We start from the raw sequence: 19,292 nt of genomic DNA, 5'->3' as shown, positions 1-19,292 counted from the left end.
GTTGAAATTCATCTCACTTTCTCAGTAAGTATTCCCAACATAGAAATTTGATCTCTTCCAATTATATTTAAAATGATGCTTGGGATAAAACCAAAATGGAATCCTCTTTTGCTAATCTACACTTCTGAGGAATCAGAATAATACTGTTCATTTATTTCATTTTTACATGAAGTCCTTTTGAAAACAATGTAAAGTTTAACTTCCTTGAGCAGTATTTTGATGTGTTGACATTTCTTTAATTCAGATTTACTTCTTTCAAACAGAGAAGACATGCCTGATCATTTTTTACTTGCAGTACATTACAATTAAAAATGACTCTTTCACTGGTGCTTTTGGCTCTCTTCAGGTAGCTTAAAGAGAAATTTAAGCTAACTTAAATTAAATTGAAGCTAACTTAAATTCACCCTAATTTAAGAGAAAAAATGGAATTTTTATTTGCCAAGTGACAGCTGTTTTCTGGTTGACTTTATATGTGCTTAATGGAGTATTTTAATCTCTCAGTTTGGGATTTGGAAATAAAATTATATACTTTCCCAAATATCATATAAAAATGATTTTATATTGAGCAATATTTTTATGTTAAATAATGTTGTCTGTTTCTCTTTGCTAGGTTGATGGGAATATGAGCAAAATTTATTGCCAAAACCTTTGCTTGTTAGCCAAGCTCTTCCTGGACCACAAAACGTTGTATTATGATGTCGAGCCATTCCTTTTTTATGTCCTTACAAAAAATGATGAAAAGGGCTGTCATCTGGTTGGATACTTCTCTAAGGTAAAACAAGAGCCAGTATGACCTTCATTTTCGTATTCAAAATGTTTTTGGGAGAGCCCAGTTCTTTGAACAAGGCCTTTTTTTATGACTATAATTTGAATAAGTGACACATTCTGCAAAGCTCGGGTTCTTGTTCAGAGCTTATTAAGACAAACAAACAGTAAAAGTTGTGCCTAGAAAGTGTGTAGAGGACCTCAGCACAGTTTGCTGCTGTCTTGACTGTCAGCAACCATGTAATGTTATAATTGCTGCCTTGCAGACCACCTAGCATCTTTGATTTTTTTTTTTTTTTTTTTTTTAATGTTAAGCTTATTTTCCTTTCCCTCCCTAAGTGGTGTCAACCTGAAGGTTTCAGAGTAGTGTAGCATTTAAGAGATGGTTCTCATTTCTCCTCACTGTATTCCCTCTGTGGTCATCAGTATCGCAGTGAGTTGGAACGTTGGCATTTGGACAGTCAAGGTGATATAATGACTGGGTTTACTCATTTGTCTTTTACACTCTATGCTATTGTTTTAAGATCTAAAGCAGCCTCGCCTTTAGAAAGCCTGAGTATCTCCAGCTGTTAATACAGGGAAGCCCTTGACATATTGAGTGGTTACAGTTTGTCTTTTTTACTCACATTCCTCTGTTCAAAGGCTTCTGAAAATAACTCATAGGCAATAAGGAAAAACTGAGTCAGGTAATAAGCTTAACTTTTCTTAGGCACCTACAAGATAGTTTAATGTGCCAGGGTGGTAAATTATAAGATTTCTATGCACACGGTAAATGATCTGAACCCTGTATTTTATTTATTTTTGATACATTTTTGCATGTTGAGTAATAAATGAATTTTAATGAATCTTACATAATGTAAATGGAATGCTTTACGGAAGTGTCATTTTCATGGAATATCAAAAGATAGAATATATATGAAGGTCCTTTACAAACTGCAATTCTTCTAAATTTGAGATTCAATCCAGAAGTCGTAAATGAAACTGTGAATGAGTGACAGCATTCATGAGAAATAGCCTCAGTATTTTAATCCACACATTTGGTAAAGCTCCAAAACAACAAAAAAGACAAAGTTAATTTGCACATAACAGATTCAAAAGATGACAGAGCATTAACACAAGATAAAACAATAAATAGGAAATCTGCTTATATAATGTGTAAAATATCTTACCTTTGTATAGGTTTATAAAAATCGTTTTCTCCAATCACTCAAAAAGAATAGTGGTCATGGGGTGCCTGGCTGCCTCAGTCAGTGGAACATGTGACTCTTGGTCTTGGGGTTTACATTCAAGCCCCACATGGGGTGTAGAGATTACTTAAAAATAAAATCTTAAAAAAAAGGAGACAAGAATAGTGGTCATGATTTTCCTTCCTGTTAGAAAATGGCATTTCTTTAAATGTGTCTGTATTTTAATGTAGATGCTTAATGGTGCCTGCTGTTTTTGGTCCTGCCTTGTCTCAAGTTGGCCTCTGGGTCTAGAGTTGATGGTGTCTGTTAAGGTTTTAGTCTCTGCCTCTCTTCTCCCAGGGGACCCACCATCATACTTAGAACAAGCTAAACTTTTCTCATTTTGTCACAGCTTCTTTTACAGCATGGCAGCAACTACTGTTATCTCTTACTGTACATGGAAAACTCATTCTTTGGCAGTGATGTAAAACAAAAATCTAAAAAACAAGCATTTAAAAAGTCTAGGTGCATGCACATTAAACCATATTGTAATGTGCCATTTGGAGTGTGAAGGACTATGGCCCTTTGGGGTTATACTTAAACCAAATTCTAGAGGTTATAGCCAGAGGAATGTCCAAGATGTCCTAGAAGAGTTCAGTGTAAATCATTCCATGCTTTTGACTTCCCAAACAGATAGTAGTAGATGATTTTAAGCAGGAGAGAAAGAAGAAACAGTTATTTTATCCATAGATTAGAATTTAGCTATAGTAACACGTGTTAAAGGGTGGGGTGGGGTGGAGGGGAGGGTTGGACTGTATTACAATGTCTAAAGGAAGGAATGGTTTGGGACCAAAAAAAATGACATAAAGGAGGAATCCTTTCAATCCACAATACTTGTCTTTTTAGATAGAGTGACTCATTTGTCTGACTTTGCAAAGAATACTAATTACTTGAACCCTTGGCACAATGTGCACATCCAGTGATGGACAGTCCAGTTTCTTAGGGAAACTGACACATGATTTCTTCCTCCTCATTTCTTAGAGACTCCCAAGGACAGCTACAAATGTGCAAGTGTTGGGAGCACATCTTTTTCACAAAGAAGTCTCTAATTCTGCCCTGTAGGGTTTTTTCCACAACAATTTCCTGTGATCTTTCAAATAGGTTCATTAAAGATCTGGGTGTTCTGAAGTTATTCTTTCATGTGGTTAGTACCATTTGTGGTCAGTCTTATTTGTGGTTTATATTTGGCCAGAGCGTTCACAACCTCAAAAGCCTTTTCCAGATCTTCTCGGTGCAGGCTCTGGCTGCTTCTGTGTACTCTCAGTTAAATATTGCTGCTCTGATGCCACATCCTATGAAGATTGCAAATTTTTCCTTAACTATAAGAACTGCTTCCCTCCATATTCTTCTCATTCTTCCTCCTGGTTTTATACTGTTGGTAACATTTTGGCCTCATTTTTGTGTGGAGGCTTTGGGGTTTCTTGTTGCTCTTGTCTTTTTTGTTTTGATTTGTTTTCCTGGTTTGAAACGCAGATTGATTATTTCTCGAGCTTTTTACTTTGAATGTTTATCCATGAGACAGATGTATTTGTGCCGCTCTACCTACACATACACTATTTTAGTTTTCACTGGTCAAGGCAGAAGACAGATGTTACAAATTTGTAAGTTATTTAGCAAGGTAGCCAGCTAAATCCTACCTTAACCCCGTGGGTGACTCTCTGGATGGTTTGTTGTTGTTGTTGTTGTTGTTGTTGTTGTTGTTGTCGTCATTGTTTCCCCACCTCCCAAGTTGTCTGAGCAAAGAAGTCATTTCTTGCATAATGTCTGTGTTCGGTTTCATTTGGCTCATATTTACTTGGATTCTTTATTCATATTTTATGGTACCAACTTTCAAGTATAAAAATGCAAATTGAGAGGCATGCCTGGAGTCGATGGTTTGTTGTTAGCTGATAGTTTGATTGATCAACACAGTAGGATTATTCTGCTTGATCCTGACCTAACACATTGGCTCACCTTAGTGGTCTATTGTACAAGGACACTGGCAGGTGCAGGGAATTGCCCACTTCAGCAGAGCTCTGACATACTTGATCTGTTTCTCCTTCCCTCAGGAAAAGCTTTGCCAGCAGAAGTATAATGTCTCCTGCATAATGATCATGCCCCAGCACCAAAGGCAAGGATTTGGACGGTTTCTCATTGATTTCAGTAAGTGAAGTGCTTTACTCACTTTCATGATCCAGGGAACTGATGGCTGTTAAAGGAAAGAGTAACACATAAAACTTTATTTAACATACTTTGTTGTTTTTATCAACAGATAACAGGTTTTCTTTTTATATTTGCATAGGTTAGAAAATCTTCCTCAAGTGAAAAATGTACTGCTGCTCACTTATTGTGCTCTAGGAAATTGAGACTAGATTTCTCAGCAGTGTCACTAGCTCACAAAGCCATTACCCTGAATGAACCGGCAGAATTACATTCCAGTCCATGGTGCTCATGCTCATTAGCACCAGAAGAGGCAATTATTTGTGATTAAAGCTAAAGGAAGTATTATTTAAAAGGATTTTCAGCTTTCTAAAATTTTACCTATAATCTTATCAGTACAGAGCAAGAAAGGGATATCTGTATTTAGAAAAACAATTCTTTAGGTGGCTTATCCGATGAGCCTTTGTACTAGAAATAACTACCTTGTTTTGTTAATTTCCCTTTTTTATTATAGAAATTATTACAATGTTTTATCTAGAGGTTGCCCAAGAAATTATTTTTTATACACAATTGTATCTTCAGAGTCTCTTCGATTAAAATTGGAATCCTCTATAAAAATATGCACAGGATAATGTAAAAAATATTGGTAGTTTTTCCTCCTTGTTTATATTATGTAGGGTATGTAAATGTAGTGCTAAGGCGACGTATGAAGAATTGATTCAAAATATCCAAGTAACACAAAGGCCAGGTATCTCATGATAATAGTAATTTCTGACCATGTAAAAATCTGTCACTAGGAACGGTGCACTCCTTCATTAGCAGATTGTAGTTTATCTGATTTTAAACGGAAAGAAGGAAAATGTAGGAAATGACTTCATCTTCATAAGGTGCATATCACATGCAAAAACCACAGTGTAAATATGCTCGAGGAAAATCATCAAGAAGTAATGTTGAGTTCAAATCTATATTATAAGATACTGAAATATTAAAGCTGGGGTATGAAATGACCATATAGTAGTTTTGGACTGATTTGCACACTTTATTGACATTGAAGGATATTGTTCTTTTTTTTTTAAGTATTTTTTATTGACTATTTTTATATATTCAGATAACATTTCTAGTTATTAATTAATTATCTTAGTCTTATTTTTTGTTTCCTGATCTAGTTATCCTATGGAGGGCCATCTTACTAGGAGTTTACCATTTTTATCTTACAGAGTTCTAGGTGCAATCACTTCTATGGGCAAGTCCCTTTTTTTGTGTGGCCACAATTTAGAAGCTGTTCATCAACATTATAGTTTCTAATGTGCATAGCAACCATCTGAGCCTTAACCTTTTGATACTTTGAGTATCTGCATGCCCACAGAATAAGGCAAGCTCCTTGGCTCAGTGTTCAAGGTCTCCCAACACCTAGTTCCAGCCAGTTTTTTGAAGTGTTTTCATGGGCTAATCTCTTTTTCTGTAGATTTTCTGAGCATGTTTCCATATTTCCGTTCTCTGTGCAATCCCTTCCCTGAAATGACCACTTTTTCCTTCTCCAGCCTCAGTCTGTTCAGAATCCTACCCATTATTAAGAGCCACCTCAAGAGCCTCTTCTGCTTGATCCCACCTCTTGGAGATTCATCTCATTCCCTTCTTGGCTCCATATCTCTCTGGCATAGCACTTAGACTCAATTCCTGCTTTTGTGGTGATAACTGATGTTGAATGTCATATTTCCAACTCACTGTAAACTCCTTGGGTAACTTCTTTGCTTTCAGTAGGACAGTACAGTCAATAATCTGCATTGGATGTATTTTTTTCTTGTTTTGAATTGAATCTCCAACGTGATATATGGTCACTGCCCACAATAACTTTCCACCTAAAATTAAAAAGGCACTAGTACTGACTGGATAAAAGTGCAAGTCTCTAAATATGGTAGCATCTTATTTGTACAACACAATCTGGTAATGAGGCGTTTTATTTTACATAAGAGAATAACCCAAGAACAAAGACATTCCCTTCAAGTACTAAATCTTTATGTTAGCCACTTTAGTGAAAACTGTATTTGAATCTGCCCTGTAATTTTAAACAGGAACTATGGAGCCCATTGGAACTTTTCTGGATTGCTCAGGGCCATCATGACAAATGCCATCCATTAGGGTGTGCCCGGGTAGTACAGTGCGGAGGGTATATTTTTAGATTTTCTCTTTCCTGTACCCTTGACATTGCCCCTAACATGAGATTGGGTTAAGGAGTGTGGGTGAATGATTTGAATGAAGTTGGAAAGGAGTTGGTGTTATTCCTTCAGAGGAATGGAAACTAGGGGACGGATTTTATAATACTCAAAAAATGGGAACTGGTGTAAGCCCAATAGAAATTAAATTTAAAGCCAAAAAAATTCCTTGGTCACAAAGGTTTTAAAGAAGATAGAGTAGGCTGCTGAAAAAATTGCATCTCCTTCTTTGGAGTTACTTAAAATAATGGTAGATAAATATCTTCCCAGAATGATTTAGATCCAATCTTACAGAGTAAGGAGATAAACCCCATGACCTCTCATAATCCTTGTCAACCTCATAATTAATTCAGAACTCAGGGCAAAACAGATAACCAAGGTTACTGCTTTTCTAAAATGTGCTATGTTTTTAAGTTCCTTTGAATGGTTAGATTTATTTTATTTCTATTTTGTACGTGAGCCTGAGGGACTTTTGGTCAGGGGATATATTTTCAGTAATTCAAATAAAGTTGTAAGGCAGGAAAATGTTTTGTCTATAGTAACTGCTAGTTTAGGAAGCCAAAACGAGATAGCAGTAGGAAGAAAGCTGTCGCTGCCCACTTACACAAAGGATTAGAGATACAGGTGCAATGCATTGTGTAGTGTGTATGTAAAGAACTGCAAATCCAGAGCTTTGAACGCTATTCTCCAGGATAGTCCAAATAGGAGGAATGGTCATGTATGGGATCAGATGCTGCCCTTGGAATAAGTTGTTTTCTCACTCTTCCCGGGATAGCCTGTCTCCAGTTTGTCAGAGCATGGCTCCCCAGTACGTCATTTGCAGAACTTGGCCAGAGTGATTGAAGGGTACCAGCTCCCAGCCTGCTTATAAACCACCTCATGGGTTTTGTGACTCTGCTCAGAACTTAAGTGGGAAGTGAAAGGAGTGACAAGGTTGAAGCTGGTAGCACATCTCTTTCTCCTGGAATCTGAGATTCCTTCTCTTAGTCAGGAAATTTTTAAGTCCTCCCCATCTCTGTCCACACGCACATACACACACACCTCAATCATGAGTTCATACTGTAACCTTGCATTCCAGATCAACACCACCACACGGTTTTATTCTATCTTTCCACATTTCCATATTTGTAAGTCTCTTCTCTGACAGTGAGAAACTGGACTTGCAATTATCCACAACATATTTCCTTATGTGCTCAGCCCTAGACTACACATTAAGTAGTTGCAGAATTGCTTACTCATACCATCTAGAAATCCAAACCTCCTAACTAGAGGTCAATATTTGTATATGGGTTTTTCTTTTTTTTTCAACTTTATGTTGAGTGTATTTAGTCAAAATACTGTGTTCAAATGTTACTTGACTTCATTCTTTTTAATTTTTCCACCTTCAGTGTATTCATTTGAAATATAGTTAGGCTTATTTGTTTGTTATCCACATTTCAGTTTTTTTCTCTGTCTTTGTTGCCTTTTGTTTTGAAAACATAAAACATGATTTTCAAAGTTAAAACTGTATTAAAGGGTACACTCAGAGAAGTGTCACTTCCCTTCTTCATTCCCTCTACCCACCCCCAGCCCTCAGTTCTTTCCTGCAAAACACCAGCCTCATTGGTTTCTCTTTTATCCTTCCCATGTTTCTTTTTGTACAAATGAGAAGATGTGTGTTTTCTAATTTCTCCTCCTTTCTTACACAAAAGTGATCATACTATAGATAGTCTTTTACAGTTTGCTTTTTTCCACTTAACTGAAAACGCTGGCTCACTCCATTACTACTTCCTAGGGATTTTCTTTCTGTCTTCTGTAGCTGCATGGTACTCCAATCATGTGGATGTCCATAGTTTATGCACCTGCTCCCCTGAGCATGGGCATAGAGGGTGTTTCCAGTATTTCACAGTTTTAAAAGGGTGCAATGAGTAGCCTTGGGCACATCCTAATGTAGCAGTTTTAGTTTGTTATGTATACTGTTGTTTAGGACTCTGCTTGGCTGGGCAGTAGATAAGCTGATAATGAGTTGTCTTTTACTCAGGCCTGCAGAGCCAGAACCCTGCCTGGGGAGCAGGATGCAAAACCCATCCTCCTCAACTGACCCAGTGAAAGCAAACTGATTCAGCAGTAGGTTGCAGAATGTTGTGCCAGGTAGTGGTGAAAGAAGTTGGCATCATTAACTTACTGGTGTGTTTGTTGTAAATGCACTTATCTGATTCTAAACTGGATAATGGAGGAGAACGAAAAGAGTGACTTCATTTATTTTTTACCTCTTCGTGAAACGTTTGGTGACTAGGGGCACCCTGGTCTACACTCTACTAAACACCAGTGCCAAAAATGAAGAAGACATAGTTCTTTCTGGGTGGTCAAGTTCACTAACAAGTCAACAGTTGCTGGATAGTATGTTCGTATAGTATATATTGGGAGCTCATAAGAAGTTGAATGAAAACATTCCTGACTAAGGGGATCTAAATCATGACCGTGTGAGGAAACACATCAGATGTTTGGGCAACTACGAAAGAAACTCCAGGTAGATGAAATACTTAGATAATTAACAAAAAATGAAAACACAAAAACTTTTAAAAAGTGAAAAAAGGATATAAAATTATATGGTCTTTGGATGGTCAAAGACATCCTAAGCAATAAGCATTAAACCAATGAAAGAAATCACAAAAGAATATACACATGGGATTGACTATATAAAATGGTAAAATGTATTAATATTTAAAAGCAACCATAATGGGAAAGACGTTGGCAACACACATGCCAAACAACTCTTTGATGGCTATAGTATTTAAACAAATATTTAAAAGGAAAGGTTTGATAGTGTTAAAGCATAAACCTTAATAGAAAAACGAGCAGACAACATAGAGGACATGAATGCAGAACGCACAGAAAAGGAGCATCCTTGGTGACAGCCACACTGCTGACATGTACTGAGAGTCTCCTATGTGCCAGCCACTTTCCTAAGATTCCTGACCCATCCAACCCTCACAACGCCAATTGAGACATTTTATTCTTGGTATATGTGTAAGGAAACCAAGGCACAGTTAACACAAACAATAAATAGTGCACCTGCAATTTAAGTCCGAGCACTTGGACTCTTAGCCTCTTTGCTCCAAAGTCTGTCAAGTACAAATGGCGAATTAAAATGTGGGGGGAAATGGTTGGTGATTTAAAAATATAAATTCAAATAACTGAAAGATTATAATTTTTTGCCTACCAAATTAGCAAAGCCTTTAAAATATACCCATATTTAAGTTGACATAGATGGACACTGTTACATTTACACTGGAAAAAGTATAAATTGTTAGACATTTTCCAGAACTTTGACAGTATATATCAAAAACATCTGAAAGGGATTTATTCTAAGAAAATCAACATACTTTAATCAGTATGCATTAATTTCATATTTAATGTAACAACATGTTTTGTGTTATTTTTTTAAATACTGGACATCCCTCCTCACTTCACCCTCTTCCCCAATTATAGCAATATAAACTCATAGTAGAAAGTTAGAAAAACATAGATAAATTACCAAGAGAAAATTAAACCCCTCAGACTTGTGGTACTCAGAGAGTTAATGTTTTAGTATATTGTCTGTCACAGTGTCATTATTTATTAATAGAAACAAAAACTGAAATAGCCTTGATAATTCAAAGATAAGAGAGAACCATTCCCCTGAGAAAATTGTGGTACATCCATATAATGGAGTATTATTAGCTACTTAGAATTAAGAATTATGTTCTAAAGAATTGTTAATAAAATAACAAGATGCTTATAATAAGCAAATTTCAAAATTGTGTGTGTGCACACACACACACACATATATATATGTTCTCAATTGTGTAAAAAGTATACGCAAAGAAAGTAAAGAAACACAGTTCTAGATCATCTCTAGAATTAGAATTACAGGCAATTTTTCTTTTCTTACTCATACTTTTTACTGTAACTAAAAAGAAAACTAAGAAAAATCTGTGAAGGCCTGACCTAGGGGAGTGTGGCAATGAGGCTACATGGAAACAAGGCAGGTATTTTCCTGTTTATTCTGCAGCAGGTAGATCATGTTGCCTTCACTTTGATTTTGAAGATTCACATGCAGCTTTCCTTGGAGTTTGGAGCTCAGCAGGGGTATGCATTAAAAGGAGCTACTGGCATACTGGCATAGTGGGCATACTGTGGTAGTTGAAACCATAGTTGTGGGTGAGGACAACCCGGGGAGAGTGTAGGGAAACAGCACTGAGGGTGGAGTGCTTGAAGTTCCAACATTTTAGGGACTAGAAAGGGTTTTGAGGATGAGGAGGTTATCAAGGAAATTGAGAAGGGTCCAGAAGTAGGAAGAGGATTGAAGAGAATGGTTTCAGGGAAGCCAAGAGGTCAGCCTTGCAACAACAGTAGTCAAAATCATAGCTGATCTTTGTGGACCACTTAAGTGTGTCAGGCACTTGTCACCTACCTGAATTACACAGGTTAATTTGCTCAATCCTTGCAGAGACCTAAGGAGGTTGGTTACTGTTATCATCTCTCTTTTGGAGGCACAGGGACACTAAGAAACTTGTCCAAGATCACTCCCCAGCCAGTGTTTAGTGCCCCAGAGAAGATTAATACACAGTGTAAGAAATATACTTTCGAGGACTGTGGTTTGAGTGGAATTTTAAAAAGTGAATTCAGAAAGCTTGACCATCAAGGGCTGGGGGCACAGGAGCCTGGCTTTTGTTTTTAAACTCCAGAGATTGGAGCACTGGTGGAAAGAAGACCGGGGAGTAGTGACGGGAAAAAACAAAAAGTGATATCTAGATGGGTTGTTTAATACAGATTCAGAAGATGGGGCGCCTGGGTGGCTCAGTCAGTTAAGTGTCCAACTTCAGCTCAGGTCATGATATCACGGGCCCTGAGTTCGAGCCCTGCATCGGGCTCTGTGCTGACAGCTCAGAGCCTGGAGCCTGCTTCGGCTTCTGTGTCTCCCTCTCTCTCTGACCCTCCCCCGTTCATGCTCTGTCTCTCTCTGTCTCAAAAATAAATGAACATTAAAAAAAATTTTTTTTTAAATACAGATTCAGAAGAGGCATTTGATGAAATTCAATCTTCTTTCCTTATTTTAAATAATCATACATACTAACTAGAATTATAAGAATTCTAAATCTTATTATTAACTCTTTTTCTTGTTTGTTTTAGCCTTGGCATAATCTTGGGGAAGCTATAAAGGGTAGATGATAGTGGGTCCAAAAGTCTACAAACTTACACCTTTGGTTTTTTTGAGACTAGTATATAGGCAACATGTTTATCAGTTACATAAATTATCTGCTAACTGTACATTTAGGCTTTTTTTTTTTTTAATTAGTGTCTGTTTATTTGTAGACTAATCATGTAAGTTTATAAGCAGATTCAATTCTTGGCTTTCTTTATCCAATATTAAAATATCCTGTAATGTCTCAGGGTTTATCCTTCATGGAATAGGACTCAAGAGGAAGTAGGAGTGATTGAATTAGGTACTCATTTCAGAAGTCTCCTTTACTGACCTTTTCTGTGATTTAAATAGAGGGGTTTCACTGTGGGTTTCATGAGGAGTATCTACTATTTAAAAACTAAGTCTGTATTTAGTGAGTGCTGCTGGAAGGTGGGTGCAGATGACCCAGTTTTGTGCCTACAAATAATGACTTCGGTCACATTTTAAGTATAGTTAGCAATGTTCTATGTACTTCTCTTTTCTTAAAAATGGCGCATGCACACATGCGCGTAAGAAAATAAAAATGTAAGAAAAATAAAAAATATAAGAAACCTTGAATACAGCTTAATATCTAGTTTTTTTTCTCACTGAGAATTAGCAGGTTAATCTTCTACACCTTATTCTTTAGCCCTTTTGGTTCTAATGACAGGCATCTATCTCTTAGTTAGGTACCTAGAAAGTCCCAGGCTTATCTTTTCTTAGTCTCCTTTTTAAAACTCTTGGCTGGTTTCCTAAGGAAGTGCTCCTTAGAAAAAGAACGCATTTTCTACCTGGTTTCCTGCTTCCTACTTCTCTGCCCTTCTAGGTCCATCAAGGAGAATTAGAAAGAAAGCTACATACCTCATCTCTACCTAGTGATCTTGAGAGGGTAACCATATCCTCTCTCAAAGAGAAAACTTCTTCCTCCACATCTTAGATCCTACTGGCTTAAATGTTGTAATGTACGATACCTAAATTCAGGAATACATGTCATAGTAGTTGAGATTGTCAGCTAGCAACTTCCAGTTTTAACAGTCTGCCTTCTAAATACAATTTGAGTTAAACTTAAGAATACTTTTATTTTTTAAAAAATAGAACTACCCTACGACCCAGCAATTGCACTACTAGGTATTTATCAAAGGGATACAGGTATGCCGTTTCAAAGGGACACATGCACCCCAGTGTTTAGAGCAGCACTATTAACAATAGCCAAAATATGGAAAGAGCCCAAATGACCATCGATGGATGGATGAATAAAGAAGATGTGATACACACACACACACACACACACACACACACAATGGAGTATTACTTGGCAATCCAAAAGAATGAAATCTTGCTATTCGCAACTATGTGGATGGAACTAGAGGGTATTATGCCAAAGGAAATTAGTCAGAGAAAGACAAATATCATATGACTTCACCCATAAGAGGACTTTAAGACACAGAACAGATGAACACAGGGAAGGGAAGCAAAAATAACTTAAAAACAGGGAGGGGGACAAAATAGAAGAGACTCTTAAATATGGAGAACAAACAGGGTTACTAGAGGGGTTCTTTGAGGGGGGATACTAAATGGGTAAGGGCCATCAAGGAATCTACCCCTGAAATCATTGTTGCACTATATGCTAACTAACTTGGATGTAAGTGTAAAAAAAAAAAAAAGAATACTTTTATTCTTTTATTTTTTATTTTTTAAGAAATTAAGTTGAATACAAACCAAGCTATGACAAACTTTGATTTTGTTTGTTTGTTTTATTTTGAGAGAGGGAGAGCATGAGCATGAGCCAGTAGGAGCAGAGAAGGAGAGAAAGAGAATCCCAAGCAGGCTGTGCACTGTTAGTGCAGAGCCCGGTGCAGGGCTCAAACTCACAAACCATGAGATCATGAACTTAGATCAAGAGATGGATGCTCAACTGACTGAGCCACCCAGGCACCCCTAAGTAGGAGTGTTAATTTAGGAATCCAGTTGGTTGGATTCTAGTAAGCCATGTTTTACCTGACTGTTGGTAAACTCTAAGGAGCTGAGACTGTATATACAGAGGTCACTAACTTCTCTCTGAAGACAAGTCAAGTATAATTTCAGGATAGGCAGGTTCTTCCCAGAAACTGGGTCCTAGCCTGACAAGCCCTGGTGACATATCCCATTTCTCTAGCAAGAGTTTCTGGGCGTCGCTGCACTTTCCTTTAGGTGATCCAAGAATGGTTATAGGTAAGCTCAGATCGTAATACCTTCAGCCCCATGGTGGCCAGAACTCAGATGCCTCTCACCTCATCCTTAGCAGCCTTTTCCTTTTACCCCAGCGAGACATGTGAATTTTGTCTCATCCATGATGGGGTAGAGGTCATGAAGCACACAATTGGGGCATCGTTTCTCCCTTTAGGTTGCAATATAAATATTTCACTCTCCCCCATTTCTGAGCCCCATAAGCCAAGCATCAAAGGTGCGTTTGAGGGACTGTAACAATGGCTCTTGGGGACATGTTATATGACTTAAACCCTCTTATTCCCTGTAAACAAATTGAATAAAGGAGCTATAAATTTGACATGTGGTATTTATTTGCTTATGCAACTTTTGCTTAATCGTTTTGTCTTTTTTCAGTGGCACTGACCATAAAAAATGCTAAAGGCTGAGCAAGTGCAAAGTCATTTAGAAAGTTGCATGGGTCTTTCATATATTTGTTGTTTATTGCCCATTTCCTTCACCAAAAGTAAGATTCCCAGGGGTAGAGACTGTTCTCTAGTCCCACCTCCTAGAAGAGCCTGACACGTAGTAGGTCCTTACTATTTGTTTAACTAAATGTTAAATGAATTACCATGAGGGGAGTTTTCTTGATATGCTTTCTCTCCCCATATGTGATTCTTATGAAGAAGAATTTTGTTTTATTAGAACATCATCAGTCAGCTGTTGGTTCACTTCCTTCCAAATGCTGTCCGGTGTGCCCTGCTCCTTTCGAGGTCTGGTGCTTTTGTTTCAGTGCAGCCTCTTCAAAAGAAAGAAGATTGCCATTATCCACTATAAACCTCAGGCAGAGATGAGGGCTATGACAGAATTCACAGTTACACACAGTTGGTTGGAGAAAAACTTCTTTTTTCCTGACTTTTATCAGATAATTCATTTCTTTATGCATTTATTTTGGAAGGAAAACTCCAACTTTACTGTTCAGGAACTGTCAGGAAAGCTTTTTGCTTTGCGTAACTTTCCCCAGCAGCTCACCTCCCCGGGTGAGCGCAGTCAAAGCGATCACTAATGAATAGTAAGTTAGGCTTTTGAAATGGGGCTCAAGTCTTTTCCAGCCTTTTCTGAGAGAGTAACCCGTCTCCACACCTCCACCACGACACTTGATCAGACCAGCAGCTGTGTCTTCAGAGTTTTGCTGGCTTTTGTTAGACATGTTTTGACTTCTAGAATCAAGTATAATTTTATATTATAATATTTTAATAGGATTCTAGTTTATAATATGATAAGGAAAATGACTACTTTTCCTTATTTTCTCATTATGTCGCGCTAAAAGCCTTTGCCATGACTGTTTATTACACTGGGCTGAAATGCAATATATTTTAATATGTTAAAGATAACATCAAGGTTGAAAATTGAGCTCTCCGTGATTTATTCAGAGGTTGACTGTTACCGAATGCATTGAAATGAGTTGCATGAGGCAGTGTAGCTAACGATTTATTTATGTATCTTTTTTTTAACAAAGCTTGTCATAAATAAGAGCAAATAAATATAGCTCTTATGCAATAGTTTGTATTCATTGTTTCAATGAAAACATTGTAAATATGAAGCATACAGTCTGTAGCTACCATTTTGCCTTACATAGTTCCGATTTTTTTCAAGATTTGGCACGCAGGTGGATTTTTACTAATCTTTTGTCTGTTTGGATTTCTAACATTGACTGGCATTTGTAGTGAGTCATTTCGAAATGCTGCTACCAGGGAAATTCTGTTCACATAATTAATATCGACAAACCTGTGTTCAACAGTAAATGGAACCTTAACAGCACCATCACGAGATCAGGCTGATTCACTGCTGAACTCCAAGCCATGAGCACAGTGGGATACACATAGTAGGCGTGCCAAAGAAAAATTTGTTGTGGGAGTGAGTGAATAAAGGCATGCCCAGATCTTATCTGTGCTCTTCTCTGTGTCCCTGACAACACCTGCCTCATTCACCTGGCTGCCTTATGGCAATTGGTGCTTAACCTGAGATCTCTACCCAGTCTCTGTGTTTTCCACTTCTTTATACCCTCCTCACTTCCTTCAGTAAACATGCTTTACGTGGGCTGTACCAGGGTTGGCCTAGGTGATAAGGATAAAGGATAAAGGTGAGGATGAAGGATGCCAGCCTTGCCCACAGAGCCATGGGTGGTCAGACACACAGGATTCATCCCAGGTGTGTGATGCTCCGTGTTTGGGTGGCTCACGGGGTTGTGCCAGTACTGAAGGGGAAATGCCTCCAACTCCCTTTTCATTTTCCCAGTTAAGCAAATGCATCATCAAAACAAGATCAAGAAAGATTTTGTTCTGATTGGTTGAGATTAGTACTATACCTGGTTTTAGTTTCGAGGGAACCATTCCCCTTGAACGTATTTTCCAGCTTGTAGAATTATGTTTGAAACACAATATTCTAAGGTAAGAGTTGGATGATGTCCTCTCATAATGGTATTTCTATCCAGCACATCTATAATTTCAGCTGCCTGTAGGGTAGTATTTTTTTTTTCCACATCAATTTGTTTTGGGTGAAGCAAAAGATTTTCTCTCATTTGTTTAGAATTCTGGTAGGAAAATACGAGTTAGGAATCTGAGTTTTTTCCTCCACCATCAATTTGTGGTTAGTTTGTTTTTACTGTAGTATTAGTCCTACATTTTTACATGTACTAATACAAAAACCTCTGTTTTGTAATTTTTTTCTATGGAGTCCTGCTTTGGGTTAACATCGTAGAGGAGCTCCTTTTTTCAACAAAATTGTTTTAAATTAAAATTTTAAATGGTTTCAAATAGCTGAGTGGATTAAGAGCAATTCAGTTATGCATGTAACTATTTGTCCACATTGAAAAATATATATATAATGTGATTATATAGCAGAAGGAATTGAGAAAGTGTTGGTGACATCTTGAGAAAATATAGGCAGACCTTACTGTATACGGTATATTTGCATATATCCTTTTTGGGGGGCAAACTGAATCATTTAAAGTGAAGTAGAGTTCTTAATGTAAAAAGGAGCATTTCTTCATTCATACTAGACAACAAGGAAGAAAAAATTACTAGGGTCTTGTCAAAAGGATTCAGGATTTAACTTGAAGAGGTTCCCACTGGACAACGAATATAACAGTAAGGACAACAATTGCGATTAAAACTCATTAAACTCACACATTTGTAATGACATTTAAAAACAAATTAAGGGGCTCCTTGGGTGGCTTAGTTGGTTAAGTGTCCAACTTCGGCTCAGGTCATGATCTCACGGTTCGTGAGTTCGAGCCCCACATGGGGCTCTCTCCTGTCAGTGCAGAGCCCGCTTTGGGCCTCTGTCCCCCTTCTCTCTGACCCTCCCCCATTTGCTGTCTCTCTCTCTCTCTCTTCCTCTCTCTCAGAAATAAACATTAAAAAAAAAATTAGAGGATGATAAGAATCAGTTAATTATCTTAAAAACTGGCAAAAAAGCATTGAACTTGCCTTTCCTATATGAATGATACCACTGAGTAACCAAATAGTAAATGAGGGAAGACATCTTTTTTTTTTTAATAAAAAAAAAAAAAATGATTACTATTTTTTTTTTTGAGAGAGAAAGAGACAGAGTACAAGTGGGGGAAGGGCAGAGACAAGGAGACACAGAATCCAAAGCAGGCTCCAGGCTCTGAGCTGTCAGCACACAGTGCACAGTCCAATGCAGGGCTCAAACTCACAAACCACGAGATCGTGACCTGAGCCAAAGTCGGACACTTAACAGATTGAGCCACCCAGGCGCCCAAAGGGAAAACATCTTTTTATAAACATATTCCAACTAACAAGTGAAATGACAGAATTAAGATATGACCATTTTGCAATTCTGTCAATGAATTAACTGATCTACCTAGACATCGAACTTCAACAGCAGCACACATTGTGAAAAGGGGGACAACCAGAAATTACGTGTCTCCTGATCAAGGGACATACCGTCACCTATAGTTTTGCCAGAGGATCAAGCCTAAAGTCTGATCAAGCCTCTGGCATTTTTCAGAACACAGAGGAAAGAGAAATAAATTGAACCGCATCACGTGAATGCAATCAGCAAAAACCAGACTGTGGAAACTCTGTAGGTCAAATGGCCCTAGTTCATCAATAGATTAATAATAAGGAAAAGAAAGGGGGTGGTGAGGGGAACCCATAGACTAAAAGAGACTTGAAAGATATGTTTTTTTTAATGGACAATACTATATTGTAGTACCTGGGGACATTTGAGTGATAAAAGTATAAAGAAACACAAAGGATTGTTATGAAAGTTGGGATAGTGGTTACTTGTGAGGGGAAAAGGAGGGATGATTGGGATGGGACGAATGAAACGGTTTTCAGGACGGCTGGCAAACTTCTATTTCTTGGTCCTGGGTGATGATTACAAAGGTAATCAGTAAATGTTATTTGTTTAATGGCATTTTCTAGATCTGTGTTTTATTTTTGCCTTTTTTGTTTTTTAACAAAAGTGAAGGTCTTAAAATGGGAGTTCACACCCAATGGTATCTATTTTGGAGCTTAGATTTTTGTAACTCTTAAAATGAAAACTTTGGTTTATTGGTGGCATTATGTTAATGATGTTTTTAAAAGAGATACAGTTTTTCATCTTTACTGCTTTAAAATCAAAATGCAAGTACATGGGTATTTGGATATTGGGATCTTCTCCACTTCAGACTTTGCAGAGCCAGGTTTTTTTTTGAAGGAAATGTACTGAAATTTACCAGAATCATATCCTCTGAAGTGCTGAGTTGAGTCCATTAGAAAACTGCATTCCTGTAAATTGTGCTTCCACTCTTAAACCTGGAGAAGCATAATTCAAGGGTGGTGTGTTAACAGATAGTGATAAAATGGTGTATTTAGACAAAGAATGGCCGGGCAGGTGTGGATGGGGGAGAAAATAGGGAACAGAGAGGCCATAGAGATGGAGAACAGACACTGTAGCATTCGAACATCTCTTGTTGCCTTTCTCTCCATCCCTCCATCTGTCTCTCCCCTTTTGCCCTCCCCTCTCTCACCCTGTCTCACTTCCTTTCTCTCTCTTTTTTTCTTTTTTTGATATAAAATGAGGGAAAGCAACACTGGCAGACACCATAACTATATAAAATTGCCCTTCCTTCCTCCTAGAATGCTGGGTGTTCAGCAGTTCCGATGTTTGGGACAGATCTTGAAGCACCAGGAACCATGCTTTACAAAAGAGAAAAGATGTTAAAATTTAGATTTTAAGAAAGGGAAGGTAAAAGCCTGGAATGTCTTAAAATATGCTGAGATGAAGTCTTGCTGATTATTTATTGCAAAACAGGCTTCCTTCTTCTTAAGATGATGGTTCTCTGTTCATAGATTAGAAGCTCTGCCCTGTGGTTTGCCCAGTGTTGGAGCTATTCCCCATGAATTTCAGGAAGTTAATGAGATTTTTTTCCTACCAAAGCAGAAGATATGTCTGAGGACTCTGACAGCCTTCTACCCCTGCAGCTTTTCCCTTGCATCCTGTTAAAAACTTGGAAACCATAATGAATGTTTTTAGAGAGAAAATAAAATGAATGACGCCTGTGAATTT

The 19,292-nt window shown here is 37.7% G+C and overlaps 1 protein-coding gene across 7 annotated transcripts in view; it reads left to right on the top strand.

The window, feature by feature from the left end:
- The window catches only part of KAT6B (lysine acetyltransferase 6B), a 190,277-nt gene that overhangs the window by 147,979 nt on the left and 23,006 nt on the right, over positions 1–19,292 (top strand). For all 7 annotated transcript variants that reach the window (XM_060642398.3, XM_060642397.3, XM_060642396.3 and 4 more), the window contains 2 exons: positions 611–772; positions 4,040–4,133. In XM_060642398.3, the coding sequence (XP_060498381.3) occupies positions 611–772; positions 4,040–4,133 (256 nt within the window). The remainder of the gene's footprint in view (positions 1–610; positions 773–4,039; positions 4,134–19,292) is intronic.

The sequence above is a fragment of the Panthera onca genome, chromosome D2 (genome assembly GCF_046562875.1).
Source record: "Panthera onca isolate mPanOnc1 chromosome D2, mPanOnc1 haplotype 2, whole genome shotgun sequence".
Taxonomy (NCBI): Eukaryota; Metazoa; Chordata; class Mammalia; order Carnivora; family Felidae; genus Panthera; species Panthera onca.
Note: the sequence above shows the minus strand (reverse complement) of the source record. Positions and strands in the feature narration are given on the sequence as shown.